Genomic DNA, 13,810 nt, shown 5'->3' with positions numbered 1-13,810 from the left:
TCTGCATCTGAGTCCGTTACGGTCAATGTGAGCCTTTCCGTGGCTACGTGTAAAACTCTTTTTCAGTATACAAAGGTCAACTAAATGTTTCATTCCACAATTCGTAAGGACAACTGTTCTGTTTCCGTGAATCAAATCCACTCCCTGTGCTCATCATTTGTTGCAATTCATGGCTTTAATTTTCAAGTTCCACTTTGAAAATTATTATGGGGAAGGCTGCCTCCACATTGGCAGTCGATGCTTTTTAGCCAACAAGGTATAGTTAAGGACAAGAAGAAGGGCCTCGGCCCGAAACGTCAGCTTTCCTGCTCCGATGGTGCTGCTTGGCCTGCATCATCCATCTCTACACCTTGTTATCATAGTTCAGGACAATTTATGTTTTACTTGTTGTTTAAAAGAACATGCCCGTGGAGCAAAGTATTTCTGTTTTTGCACCCTTTTTAAAATCGCCTCTTTACACTTTCCAAAGTCAACATTATTTGCTTTGTCATTCACTGAGTTTAAAAATTAATGCAGGAGAAATTCAGCTGGCCTGTGAAACATCTGTGGACCGAAGAAACAGGACATATTGAATCTAATATGGCTCTGTTGTGGAATTAGTTTCATTCTGAATTCAGCTACTATCCTCACTGTTCGTCTTTGTTTTATTTTTCAGGAGGAAGTTAACCAGAAATGGAGGTAGGACACCGTCTTTATTGAAACTGTGATTTGACAAGAATTTAAGGGTTAAAAAAATTGAGTTAAACTTCTGACATAACCTCTTGAAAACTCACAGCATTTGTGACGAGATTCAAGCCACAACAGTAACATCTGCCGTCCTACCCATCGAAAGGTTCAAGGGCCCTTTACAGTACGCAACGTGGAAAAAAATGATTGACTCCATTCACCCTGGTAAATATCTTACATTTAGTTTTGTTTTTCTCATTAACAATACTCAACTAGTAGAGCCGAAACAGATTCCCAGATTAACGATTGATGTCCGCGTGTAATGAGGCCGTTACTCATTGCGCTAGATAAGGAATGACCTGAGGGTAGTATTCAAGATCGGAAGTAATACAGAGAACGCAAGCGCCCAAATTAGACTGGTTTAACATTATCATTATCTCACGAAACAGTGACCTGCCGCAGGTACAAGTCATGGCAGTTATCTAGCAACCTATCAAAATCAAATCAAACTCACTAAATCTCCCATGTCCTCACTCCCAGATCTTATCAGCTTGGAAACATTCAATTCTATGTCCTGGCCAATGTAGGGCAAACATGATGACCATGAGACCCCAGGTGTCATGCGAAGAAACAAAGCACCCATTTCATTCTATCTGGGCCTCTTGACACCTGTTGAGTTTCTTCGTTGTCTCATAGCAGGTAACTACTTTTCCTGCTCGACAGGGTTTCTGCTGGGTTTTTTTTTTGAATAGGTATCTTTCGGATATAAACATTTGGTCTCTGCCGGCCCGAACACTTCAAATAATCTTTCAACCAGTTTAACCAATATCTGCCCCAACAAGGATTTTAAAGTAGCCTGTATAAATTTCAGCAATAGAATGTCAACAAAGATGTGCATATGCGGTGGTTATGTTTATGCATTTTTAATTAATTAGCGCGATAAATAGTTGCAAGGGCTTCTCTGCATTTTCATATCTCTCCCTGCTCGCATTTCGTCCCATTCCCCAACGATTTTCTTTTAAATCTGCGACTTTTCCGTCGTCGTGTCTATCCCCAGTACAACCCAGAGTCTCTTTCAATACTCTCCCATTCTTGCCTCTCCTTTCACATGCTGTCTCCTCATCACCATCCCCGAGCAGCAGGTCACTTTCGACCTTTGCGTACGCTGGCCGGCCCGAATCAGAGTCCTGAGCGCTTCATTCAGACACCCGTGCTTCGCCAGGCCGTCCCCTCCATTCCCATCCACAGGATCATGAAGGGTTGAAGCAGAATTAGACTAATTTGCCTGTCAGGGCTTCTCCACCATTCAACAAGATTATGACCGATTTGCTAATCATCAAATCCACTATCCAGCAACATCCCAATAAACCTGAATTTTTTTTAACTGTTTAGAAATCCTACCGCAGCCTTGAACCTATTTTTCTATTCAAACTCTTCGGAGATGTTATTATACACCTCGTTGAGAAGGTGGATCTCGAATCCCGGGCCTCCCTGTCCATTGCGACAAAATCCGTTTTTGACTAGCGCCCCGCCCCTCCCTCCATCCCTGCCGATCTACAAGCAGCTATTCGCACTCAGGCCCGCCCAATCTCCTTGTCTCCGCTTGGAATCCTCCCCATTCCCCTCACCCCGTCCAACCTGATCAATCCCTCCTCTGTCACCCAGACTCCCCTCTCACGCAACCCTCTCTCACATCTAAAATAAAATAAATAATTATCGATGCTGGAAATATGAAGCGACAACAGAACATGTTGGAGAAACTTAGCAGGCCTGGCAGTATCTGTGGATTGAAAGTAGAATCGATGTTTCCGGTCGCGTGACCCTTCTTCAGACTCTTCTGAAAAGGCACACCGGATCCGAAAATGTTACCACTGCTTTCTCTCCTGATTTGCTGCCAGTTCTGCTAAGTTTCAACAGCAGTTTATGCTCATGTTCCAAATTTCCAGCGTCCGCAGTTCTTTGTTCAATTATTACATCCTTATTGATTGACAGCAGCATTTCCCCACTACCAATAACCTTTCTTTATCTACTTTTTAAAAAAGAGAATGGAGTTACGTTAGCCACTCTCCAATCCATTGGAGCTCTTCCAGAGTCTGCAGAATGCTGAAAAATAATCACTAATGCATTCATTATTTCTAAGTCCACTTCCTTAAGTGCTCTGGCATGCAGAACATCGGCCCTGGGGACTTAATGGGATTTAACGAGAACAACTTCCCCAATACCATTTCCTGACGAATAAGGATTTCCTTCAGTTCCACATTCACGTTTGACCATCTGTCTCCTAGCAGTTCCTAAAGATTACTTTTGTGCTCCAAAATGAAGACCAATCAAAAGTATTTATTCAACTGATCTGCTGTCTCTTTGTTATCCATTATAAATTCACGTGATCCTAACTGGATTGGACCTACATTTGCCTTCAGCAGTCTTTTTCTCTTCAAATATTTATAGACGGTTTTGCAGTCACTTACTATGTTTTCTGCACATTATTTTCCCTTCGTCCTCCTCTGCTGAGTTTTAAATTTCATCCAGTCCTCAGGTTTGCTGCTTTTCTGGACAATTTATATGTCCCCTCTTTCAGTTTAACATGATCCCTGAATTCCCTTGTTAGGCATGGTTAAGCCACATGTCTTGTATTACTATTACACCAGACCAGACAAGGACGGTCAATTTTTGAAGTTCATCCATGTGCTGTTTAAAAGTCTGCCATTGCCTATACAGCATCAATCTCTAAAGCATCCTTGGCTGTTTATCCTAGCTAATGTATGCCTCATATCATGAAAGTTAGCTTTTTTAAGTTTAGGACCCTAGTTTCAGAATTCATTGTTTCATTCTCCATCTTAATGACGCAGTTCATTTTATGGTCACACTTCCTCAAATGATCTTGCACCACAATGTTGCTAAATAATCGTCTCTCATTACGCTAGCCTCAGATAGCTTGTTGTCTATTCGGTTTATGGACATATTGGTCGAGGAAACCATTCCTCATACATTCTAGGAAACCTTCCTCCATTGCATTGCTACCAGTTTGGTTAGTCCAAACAATATGTAGATTGAAGTCACCCATAATAAATGCTGTACCCTTACTGTATGCATCTCTAATTTCTTGTTGGATACAGTCCCCAACATCATAACTACTGCTTGCTGGTCTGTACACAACTCTCACTAACGTCATTTTCCCTTTGGTGTTCCGCAGCTCCACCCATACTGATTCCATTTCGTCCAGGGAAAATGTCCTCCCTTACTGTTGTGTTAATCTCCTCTTTAACCAGCAACACCACCCCATCTCCCTTTACTTTCCATCTATCTTTCCTGAAAATTGAGTAACCCTGATTTCCCATCCTTGGTCACCCTGGAGCCAGGTCTCTAATATCCCAATTAGATCATATCCAGTAATAACTGTTTCTGTACTTAATGCGTCCACATTATTACAAATGCTCCTCGCATTGAGACGCAAAACATTCAGGCTCATTTTATACTTTCACTCTCATTCTAAGCTATATTCACTGTTTTATCCATCCTGTCTGTGTTTTCTCTTTCTCGCTCTTCTACACATTTCAATTGTCTTCTTCGCTCCAGTGGTTTTTGGTAGCCTTTCCCTCCAGCCTCTTTGACCAGTGATGCGCTGAGTCGGGGTTCAAACCATAGACAGGCAGCAGATTCCGTGAATACAACCCAGAGATAAGGTTAAAAATGAATGTATTCGAAGAAATGGAAAAAGAAGGAAAATAAATAATTCTACTCTTTCAACTTTCTGCAAGTTCCAGCTTCTCTGACTCTGGATCCGAGTACGGCCCACCCACAGCTCGTCATGACTGAGGACCGGTTCAGTGTGAGACACAATAGACAACGGCGGTCTCTCCCTAGCAGCCCTCGGAGGTTTGATTCCTGGGCCTTTGTATTGGGTTCAGAGGGATTCACATCAGGGAGACATTATTGGGAGGTAGAGGTCGGGAACAAGAATGAATGGGGCGTTGGCGTGACACGAGAATCTGCGGAGAGGATGGGAGGAATCAACCCAGTACCTGAGACAGGATATTGGGTGGCTGGACTGATTTCTGAAAAGGGTTATTTTGCTCTTACGTCCCCGACAGCGCTCTGCCTCAAGCTAAGAGTGAATCCCCAGAAAATTGGTGTTTACCTGGACTATGAGGGTGGACAGGTGTCATTTTACAATGCGGACAACATGTCCCATCTCCACACTTTCACCGACACTTTCATTGAGAGGATCTTTCCAATTTTCAACCCGGGATGGAATTTCGATGGCAGCAATCCTGCAAATCTGACAATCTGTGGACTTAAAGTTCACTAACCAATCCACCCCATAATTTCACACTCTCTCGTTACCTCCTACCACTTAGGAACTGATGGGTTTCAGTCTCTTTCCAAGTGGGGGCCATGTCCAAATTCAATTTGAGTGCAATTGATTAAGAATGCTTTTGATGATCTTTTTTCTGTTCAAAATTGAAGCTAAACAGCGGCTACTGCTCCAGGGATGCCTGTTAAAATTAACTGAACATTCGCAATTCCATCGAGGGTGAACCGATATTCAGTCAAAGAGCCGAAATAAAGGTTTGACATGTACAACAATCTGCAATTCACTGCTGTGCCAAAGAGGTGAAATGAGCAAGAGATGGGGTACCGGTGAAGAATATGACAGTGGAACTGATCGATGTGCAGCAAATTAAATCATTTGCTTGGAAACATATTTTCTGGGGCTATCAGCAATACAGTAAATTTCAGAAAGATTAAAATGAACAGAACACTTCAGTTTATCAAGTGTACATGTTGGAACGTGAAAGCGATGATCAAATTTGAAAATAACTGTTTCTGCACTTAATTCGACCACCTTATTGCAAATGCTCCTCGCATTGAGACGCAAAACATTCAGGCTCATTTTATACTTCCACATGTTAACATTCCACTTATAACCCCAGTATTAATCCTGGGAACTGAAAGATCAGCAAGGAGATCTGTGGAGCTGGAGAGAACAAGGAGGGAGAGAGAATCATACGATCTTGCCATAATGTAGCATAGAAGGGGTATTTCAGGCCAATGAGTCTCACGAAAAGATACTTTCAATCTACACTAGCTCTACTTTCCAGCACACGGTCCGTAACCTTGAATAATACCACACTTCAAGTGTTCATCCGTGTATTTTTGAAAAGGTTGTGAGGTATCTCAACTGTCCTTGCAGCTAGCATTTATCTTTCCTCTGAAAATCCTTTCGAAACGTCTTGTCTCTTACTTTAAAATTATACTGCCTTGCTGTTGAATCTTTGAAGTGAGCAGAACAGCTGCCTTCTATCCACCCTCTCCAAGCTTGTCATCATTTTTCGCGCCTCTATCAGGTCACCACTCAAAATCCCCTAGTCTGCAGAAAACAGGCTATGCTCATAGCCAAACTGTTCTATCCCAAGCAGCATTCTGGTGAATTTCCTCGTACTTACTCCAATGCAGTCATATAGTTCCTACAAAGTGGACGACCAGAACTTCATACAGAACTCCAGCTGCAGATTAACCAAAGAACTGACAGTCACAACAAATGCCTATCTGGTAACATACGCCACGAGCGTTAAAATTGAATATGATGTGTGAGTGATAATGGGAACTGCAGATGCTGGAGAATCCAAGATAATAAAATGTGAGGCTGGAGGAGCACAGCAGGCCAAGCAGCATCTCAGGAGCACAAAAGCTGACGTTTCGGGCCTAGACCCTTCATCAGAGAGGGGGATGGGATGAGGGTTCTGGAATAAATAGGGAGAGAGGGGGAGGCGGACCGAAGATGGAGAGAAAAGAAGATAGGTGGAGAGGAGAGTATAGGTGGGGAGGTAGGGAGGGGATAGGTCAGTCCAGGGAAGACGGACAGGTCAAGGAGGTGGGATGAGATTAGTAGGTAGGAGATGGAGGTGCGGCTTGAGGTGGGAGGAAGGGATGGGTGAGAGGAAGAACAGGTTAGGGAGGCAGAGACAGGTTGGACTGGTTTTGGGATGCAGTGGGTGGGGGGGAAGAGCTGGGCTGGTTGTGTGGTGCAGTGGGGGGAGGGGACGAACTAGGCTGGTTTTGGGATGCGGTGGGGGAAGGGGAGATTTTGAAGCTGGTGAAGTCCACATTGATACCATTGGGCTGCAGGGTTCCCAAGCGGAATATGAGTTGCTGTCCCTGCAACCTTCGGGTGGCATCATTGTGGCACTGCAGGAGGCCCATGATGGACATGTCATCTAAAGAATGGGAGGGGGAGTGGAAATGGTTTGCGACTGGGAGGTGCAGTTGCTTATTGCGAACCGAGCGGAGGTGTTCTGCAAAGCGGTCCCCAAGCCTCCGCTTGGTTTCCCCAATGTAGAGGAAGCCACACTGGGTACAGTGGATACAGTATACCACATTGGCAGATGTGCAGGTGAACCTCTGCTTAATGTGGAAAGTCATCTTGGGGCCCATTCTTTAGAATCCTTTCCTTTAGCTCGTCTTCACATCTGCGTCTCTCTTTCCTTAAACTCACTTTACTCTCCACCTGTGCCTCCAATTGCAGCTTATTTACTCTGCCCCTTGTGCACTGCTCTTCCCTGAGTCTGTGTCCCCTCTCACTACTACACATCCCCACTCCACTGCCTCTCTCAATCTCCTCTTGCTTGGTCCTTAAACTGCTTGTCTCTTTCTCTCTCTCTCTCTCTCTCTCCCTCTCACGCACATCCCTTACCCTAACTGTCTCCCAATTATTCTCTCCCTCACTGTCCCTCTCCCTTGCTCACTGCTAACCCCAAACCCAGAAATCCCCCATTCCCACTGCTCTGTCCTAAATCCCTTTGATCCCGTCGCTCTGCCCTGCTCTCTTCTAAACTTGTCCAAATTACCCCACTTCTAACTCTTCGCTTATTCCCCAGAGCCCAGAGCCCCTCCATTTGCATCCCACTGACCCTGCACGTCAACCACACTTTCCTATGTCTTCCCTTTCCTCTGCCCATTCCTTGCAGCTCATACTCTCCTTCACTGTGTAATTTCCCTCACTCTCACCACTTTATTCCTAACCCCGCAACACTTGCTTCCTCTTTCTCCTGTTCACTGGTCTAACTCATGATTGCTTTCTCTCCTTCCCACCACTTCTTTTCATCTTTATTCACGGCCTCTTCCCCTCCCTGTCAATTACACGCCCTCATACTAGATTTGATGGCACTCTCCACTCCCGTCATCCTCCGTGCCCTCCTACCTCCTCTTCTCTCTCCCCTGCCCTCCCATCCACTTCCACTCTCCATCAATTTACAACTACCCTTTACCTACCCATCTTCTATTTTAACCCATCCTTTCACTCGCCTTGTTCTCCCATTACATCGTTCCATTCCTTTTCCCTCTCTGATAAACTTCACCACCGCTACTCCCGCATTCTTCTTCATTGTCAAATCCGCAGAACTCTCATCTCCATGGCCTTCCCTCCCTCAGCACCGCTTTGCCATGCATCACTGCTCCCTCACCTTCCCTATCATACCCCAACATTCCCATTTTCCTTCTCTAAACCACGGACTGCGGTTTTATTTTAATTCCACGTTCTCCCCGTCCCTTGCTTTATCGGCGACTGTGTTATTTTGATTTCTTCCTCCATCTCCACCTCTCTGACTGTCGATCCCTGGCTCATCCTGCCTGAAGACTGGAACGTTTGACGTGTGAACTTGAAGCTCTGCGGCTCCCTGACTCTCCAGAGAGTGTTGATCTCTGGTGCTGTCCTGGCATCAGAGAGATTGACATCAGGGAGACATTACTGGGAGGTGGAGGAACAGAGAGAAGAGGGAGTATAACGAGAGTCTGTAGAGAGGAAAGAGTGAATCTTACAGAAAGCAAAGACAGGATTCTCAATTTTGCGACTGTTTATCGAAAGAAGTTATTTTGACGTCACCTCCTCGCCTTTCCTAGAGTGTAGTTTCCCGGAAGAACGGGGTTTTTCTGGACTATAACGGTGGACAGGTGTCATTTTACAATGCGGACACCATGCCCCATCTCCACACTTTCACCCACACTTTCACTGAGAGGATCTTTCCCTTATTCGAGACAGGATTGAAATTGATTGAATAAATTCCGTGTCGCTACCAAGCTGCAGAATGAAGAGGCGCTGACAGACCCATCCCAGAATTCCATCCCATTCCCAATCCCTCCTACCAGCCGTCGATTCCAGTCACATGTGGAGAGCGAAGCCTAGTTAATGGAATCAAAGTTACCTGGTTTATTGGTTTGTCTATCTCTATCTACTTCAGTTAAACTGTCCTTAAATACAGTATTTTTCTCTGTTTTAAGAAAAATATTGTTAAAATATAATGTATGCGCAGCTCTTTTTATTTAGAACTGTAGTACAACATTGTAAACTCTTCACGTATTGATAGCACTAAATGACGATTTATCAGTTTGCAATGTGACTGTTAAATAGTAACATCTTAATTAAATCCAAGAATGGTAAACTCAACACATGTTTATTTTGTTTGATATTAACCCACCATCTCCTATTTACATACCGTACATTCCGAATTAATCTGATTGACTTTCGGAGGCTCCGGACAGATTAACTGGGGCGATTGTTGCGTGGAAAAATCCAAAAAAAAATGCATTCATACATCACTCCAAATCGTCTTGGGTCATTTCCTGAGACGGACAGAGGGAACACGCATTTGTTTCAGATGGGAAGCAACACGAGATCGTAGTTCGGTTGTCATTCCTTCTAAAACTAAACATTTTTTTTCTAGACACTGTATTGATACTATGGCAGCGAAGAGCGAATAAAACGTGGACATCATCCAATTGAATAGTGTGACCTCAGTGATTCTTATGATGTTTCCTTTGTCCTTCGTACGCTGGAGATCTGTTCATATTTCTCGGTGACTAGTTACTGTTGCAACACTCGTGCTACGCGCAGAAAATATTACACATGGAACACAAATTTAATTCAGTTTAAGGAGCACACCTGAGATAATTTTACACGTTTGAAAACTCCTGGGGCAAAGGACTTTTCAATACAGGATCCTGTCTATGTCTGCTCAAGCTGTCTAAGTTCCTTTAATGATTTGATATATATTTCGGTGAAAGCCTGTAGCTGGCAAAATGTTTAACAGGGAAGGTGTGCCTTACCGGGTTGAAGACAGCGGAAACATAGACATCAGAAACTGTTTCAATTTTGTCCGAAGTTCCACATGATTTAGAAAATAGAACATAGAAAAGTACAACACAGTACAGGCCCTTCAGCGCATGAAGTTGTGCCGTGGAATAATCCTAATCCAAAAATAAAATAACCTAATCTACATTCCCCTCAATTCACTGCAGTCCATGTGCATGTACAGCAGTCGCTTAAATGTCACTAATGACTCTGTTTCCACGACTACCACTGGTAAACTATTCCATGCGCTCACAACTTTCTGGGTGAAGAACCTCCCTCTGACATCTCCTCTACACCTTCCTCCTAACACTTTAAAACTATGATCCTTTGTGGCAGTCAATCCTGCACTGGGGAAAAGTCTCTGGCTATCGACTCTATCCATGCCTCTCATTACCTTGGACACCTCGATCAGGTCACCTCTCTTCCTCCTTCTCTCCAGAAAGAATAGTCCGAACTCAGTCAACCTCCCATCTCTTTCACATTCAGACTTAGCTTTCGAAATTTCTTCACCATACTCGCAATGGGACAGGCTCAGAAACACTCCAGACAGAGGAAGCAACCTTTCAGTATCTGCAAAGCTCCTTAAGGATTGTAAGTTTCAGTTCCTACTATCCCAGACATCAAGAAAGTTCGAAATATCTCAAAAGCCCCCTCAGGAGTGACGGTGACGTGCGCACACAGGGAAGAAGTCCTATGTCTACAACCAACTGCAAAGGATGAGTGAGGAAGTTTTTTAAAACTTTTTCTTTTCTGGAATGTGGGAATCACTGGCTTAGCAAAAAAATTATATCCCATCCCTAATTTCCCAGACGGCAGTTAGGAATCAACTACATTGCCGTGAATCTAGAATCACATGTAGGTCAGAGCAGGGAGGAATGGCCTTAATTGAATTCAAATTGCATTAGCTGCCATGATGGAATTTGAACCTATGCCCTGAGTGCGTCAGCTGGGTGCCTGATCCAGTGATGTTACCATTGACACACCATCTCCCCACTCAACATAATCATGAACACTACAGAAAAATTACAATGAAAACTAATAGAACCACAGGCTGGCTGAGCCCGAGCATACATTATTCTGCATATCAGGGTCTTAAAGGAAATAGCTGAGAAATTGTCATCTTCCAGAATTCCAAAGACTCTGTGTAAATTCGAAATGGACTGGAAGACGGTGAATGAAACAGCTGTCAAAGAGGGAGACAGAACGCAGAAATGCATAAGCCAGCTAGTCTAATATCTGTCGTTCGGAAAATGCATGAATTCATTATGAAAGAGGTAGTTGCAGGATATTCTGAAGAAAAAGCAAGATGAAACAAAACCAGTGTAGTATCCACCAGTGAGAGGGATCTTGACGTTTGTGAGGACAGCGCGAAACAGGCTGATATGGTCTAACAGGTTAGGAAGGAAGATGTGCTAAAAATTTTGAAAAATACATGAGGGTAGATAAGTACTCTGGGCCACACAAGATTTCTACGGGAATCTTGGGAAGAAATTGTTGCCCCTTTGGCGATGCTCTCTGCTTCCTCACTGTCCACTGGATTATTACCAGATGTTTGGAGGATAACAAATTTTTTTTTTCCGTTGTTCAAGAAAGGGATTAGGGATAATCCTGGGAGTTACAGATCAGTCAGTCTTACTTCTGTGGTGGGCAAATTATTGAACAGAATTCTGAAAAAATACTATTATGGTTATTTGAAAAAAAACATAATTTGATTAGAAATAGTCAACATGGCTTTGTGACGGCCAGATCACGCCTCACAAGCCTCATTGAATTTTTTGAGGATGTGACAAAATACGTAGATGAAGGTCGAGCAGTGGATGTGTGTATGTGGATTTTAGCAAGGCATTTGATAAGGTTCTCCGTGGTAAGCTAATTGAGAAAGTAAGGAGGCATGGGATTCAGTGAAATTTGGCTGTCTGTTTATTGAATTGATTGTCAAACAGAAGACAGACAGTGGAAGTAAATGGAAAATACTCAGCTTTGAGCTCGATGAACATTGGTGTTTCACAAGGGTCTGTTCTGGAGTCCCTGCTCTTTGTGATCTTTGTAAATGACTTGAATGAGGAAGTGGAAGGGTGGGTTAGTAGGTTTGCCACACAGATTGACACAAAGGTTGGTGGAGTTGCGGAGAGTGTAAATGGCAGTTGTAGGGTGCAATAGGAATTTGACAGGATACGGAGCTGGGCAAAGAAGAAGTCAGATGGAATTCAACTCGGAAAAGTGTAAAGTGATTCCTTTTGGAATGCCTAATTTGATTGCAGAATACAGGGTTAATGGCAGGATTCGTGGTAGTGTGGAGGAACAGAGGGATCTTGGGGTCCATGTCATTAGATCTCTCAAAGTTGCTACCCAAGTTGATAGGGTTATTAAGAAGGTGTATGGTGTGTTGGCTTTCATTGGCAAGGGAATTGAGTTTAAGAGCTGCAACTTATGCTGCCGTTCTCTAAAACCCTGGTTTGACCACACTTGGAATATCGTTTCAGAGATAGCAGGAATTGCGGATGCTGGGGAATCTGAGATAATAAGGTGTAGAGCTGGATGAATACAGCAGGCCAAGCAGCATCGGAGGAGCAGGAAAGCTGATGTTTCAGGCCTAGACGCTTCTCCAGAAAAGGGAGGGGCAATAAGGTTCTGAAATAAATAGGGAGAGAGGGGGAGGTGGTTAGAAGATGGATAGAGGAGAAGATAGGTGGAGAGGAGAGAGACAGGTCAAAGAGGTGGGGATGGAGTCAGTAAAGGTGAGTGAAGGTGGGGAGTTAGGGAGGGGATAAGTCAGTCCACGGCGGAATAACAGGTCAAGGAGGCAGGATGAGGCTAGAAGGTAGGAGGTGGGTGTGGGGCTTGAGGAGGGGATGGGTGGGAGGATGGACAGGTTAGGGAGGCAGGTACAAGCTGGGCTGGTTTTGGGATGCAGTAAGGGGAGGGGTGATTTTGAAGCTTGTGAAGTCCACATTGATACCATTGGGCTGCAGGATCCTCAAGCGAAATATGAGGTGCTGTTCCTGCAACCTTTGGGTGGCATCGTTGTAGCACTGCAGGAGGCCCAGGATGGACATGTCATCTGCGGAATGTGAGAGCAAATTGATATGGTTCACGACTGGGAGTGCAGTTGTTTAGTGCCAAACGAGTATATGTGTTCCAGAAAGCAGTCTCCAAGCATCTACTTGCTTTCCCCAATGCGCAGGAGGCCACGAAGGGAACAGCAGATACAGTATAACACGTTGGCAGATGTGCAGGTGAACATCTGCTTGCTGTGGAAAGTCTTCTTGGGGCCTGGGATGGGGGCGAGGGGGCAGTTGTAGCACCAGGTGTAGCACTTCCTGCGGTTGCAGGGGAAAGTGCCGGGTGTGGTGGGACTGGAGGGGAATGTGGTATGGACAAGGAAGTCATGGAGACAGTTTTCCCCCAGTAAGCAGATAAAGGCGGGGAGGGAAAAATGTCTTTGGTGGTGGGGTCGGATTGCAGATGGTGGAAGTGTCCTGGACCAAGTGGGAGAAAATGGAGTCGAGATAGGTGGGAATAAGTTCAGTGGGGAGAGAGCAGGCAGAGACAATAGGTCGACCAGGGCAGTCAGGTTTGTGGATTTTGGGAAGGAGTTAGAAGTGAGTGGTGCAGGCTTTGGATCCAGTGGTTGGTAGGGTTGAACATAACGACAAGGGGTATTCTGTTCTGGTTGTTGTTGCGGGGAGAGGGTGGAGGGATGAGTTGTGATAAATGTGGGAGACATGGTCAAGGGCATTCTTGACCACTGTGGCGGGGGGGAGGGGCTGGTGGGCGGGAGATATTGTGGTCCTTGAAAAACGAGGACATCTGAGATGTTTGGGAGTGGAATACCTCAACCTGGGAGCAGATGCAGCAAAGGCAAAGGAATTGGGAACAGGGGGTGGCATTTTTGCATGAAGATGGGTGGGGGGAGGTGTATTCTGGGTAGCTGTGGGAGTTGGTGGGCTTGAATTGGATATCGGTTTCCAGGTGGTTGCCACAGATAGAAACAGATGGAAAGCCTGCACCACCCGC

The 13,810-nt window shown here is 44.7% G+C and overlaps 1 protein-coding gene across 1 annotated transcript in view; it reads left to right on the top strand.

Annotated features, from left to right (window-relative positions):
• Window positions 1–13,810, top strand: part of LOC132206239 (uncharacterized) — a 54,443-nt gene that overhangs the window by 1,786 nt on the left and 38,847 nt on the right. Inside the window, exons 4-6 of the mRNA XM_059639617.1 lie at window positions 656–678; window positions 776–891; window positions 4,425–4,971. Of these exons, the coding sequence (XP_059495600.1) occupies window positions 656–678; window positions 776–891; window positions 4,425–4,971 (686 nt within the window). The remainder of the gene's footprint in view (window positions 1–655; window positions 679–775; window positions 892–4,424; window positions 4,972–13,810) is intronic.

Source organism: Stegostoma tigrinum, chromosome 34, assembly GCF_030684315.1.
Source record: "Stegostoma tigrinum isolate sSteTig4 chromosome 34, sSteTig4.hap1, whole genome shotgun sequence".
Classification (NCBI taxonomy): Eukaryota; Metazoa; Chordata; class Chondrichthyes; order Orectolobiformes; family Stegostomatidae; genus Stegostoma; species Stegostoma tigrinum.
Note: the sequence above shows the minus strand (reverse complement) of the source record. Positions and strands in the feature narration are given on the sequence as shown.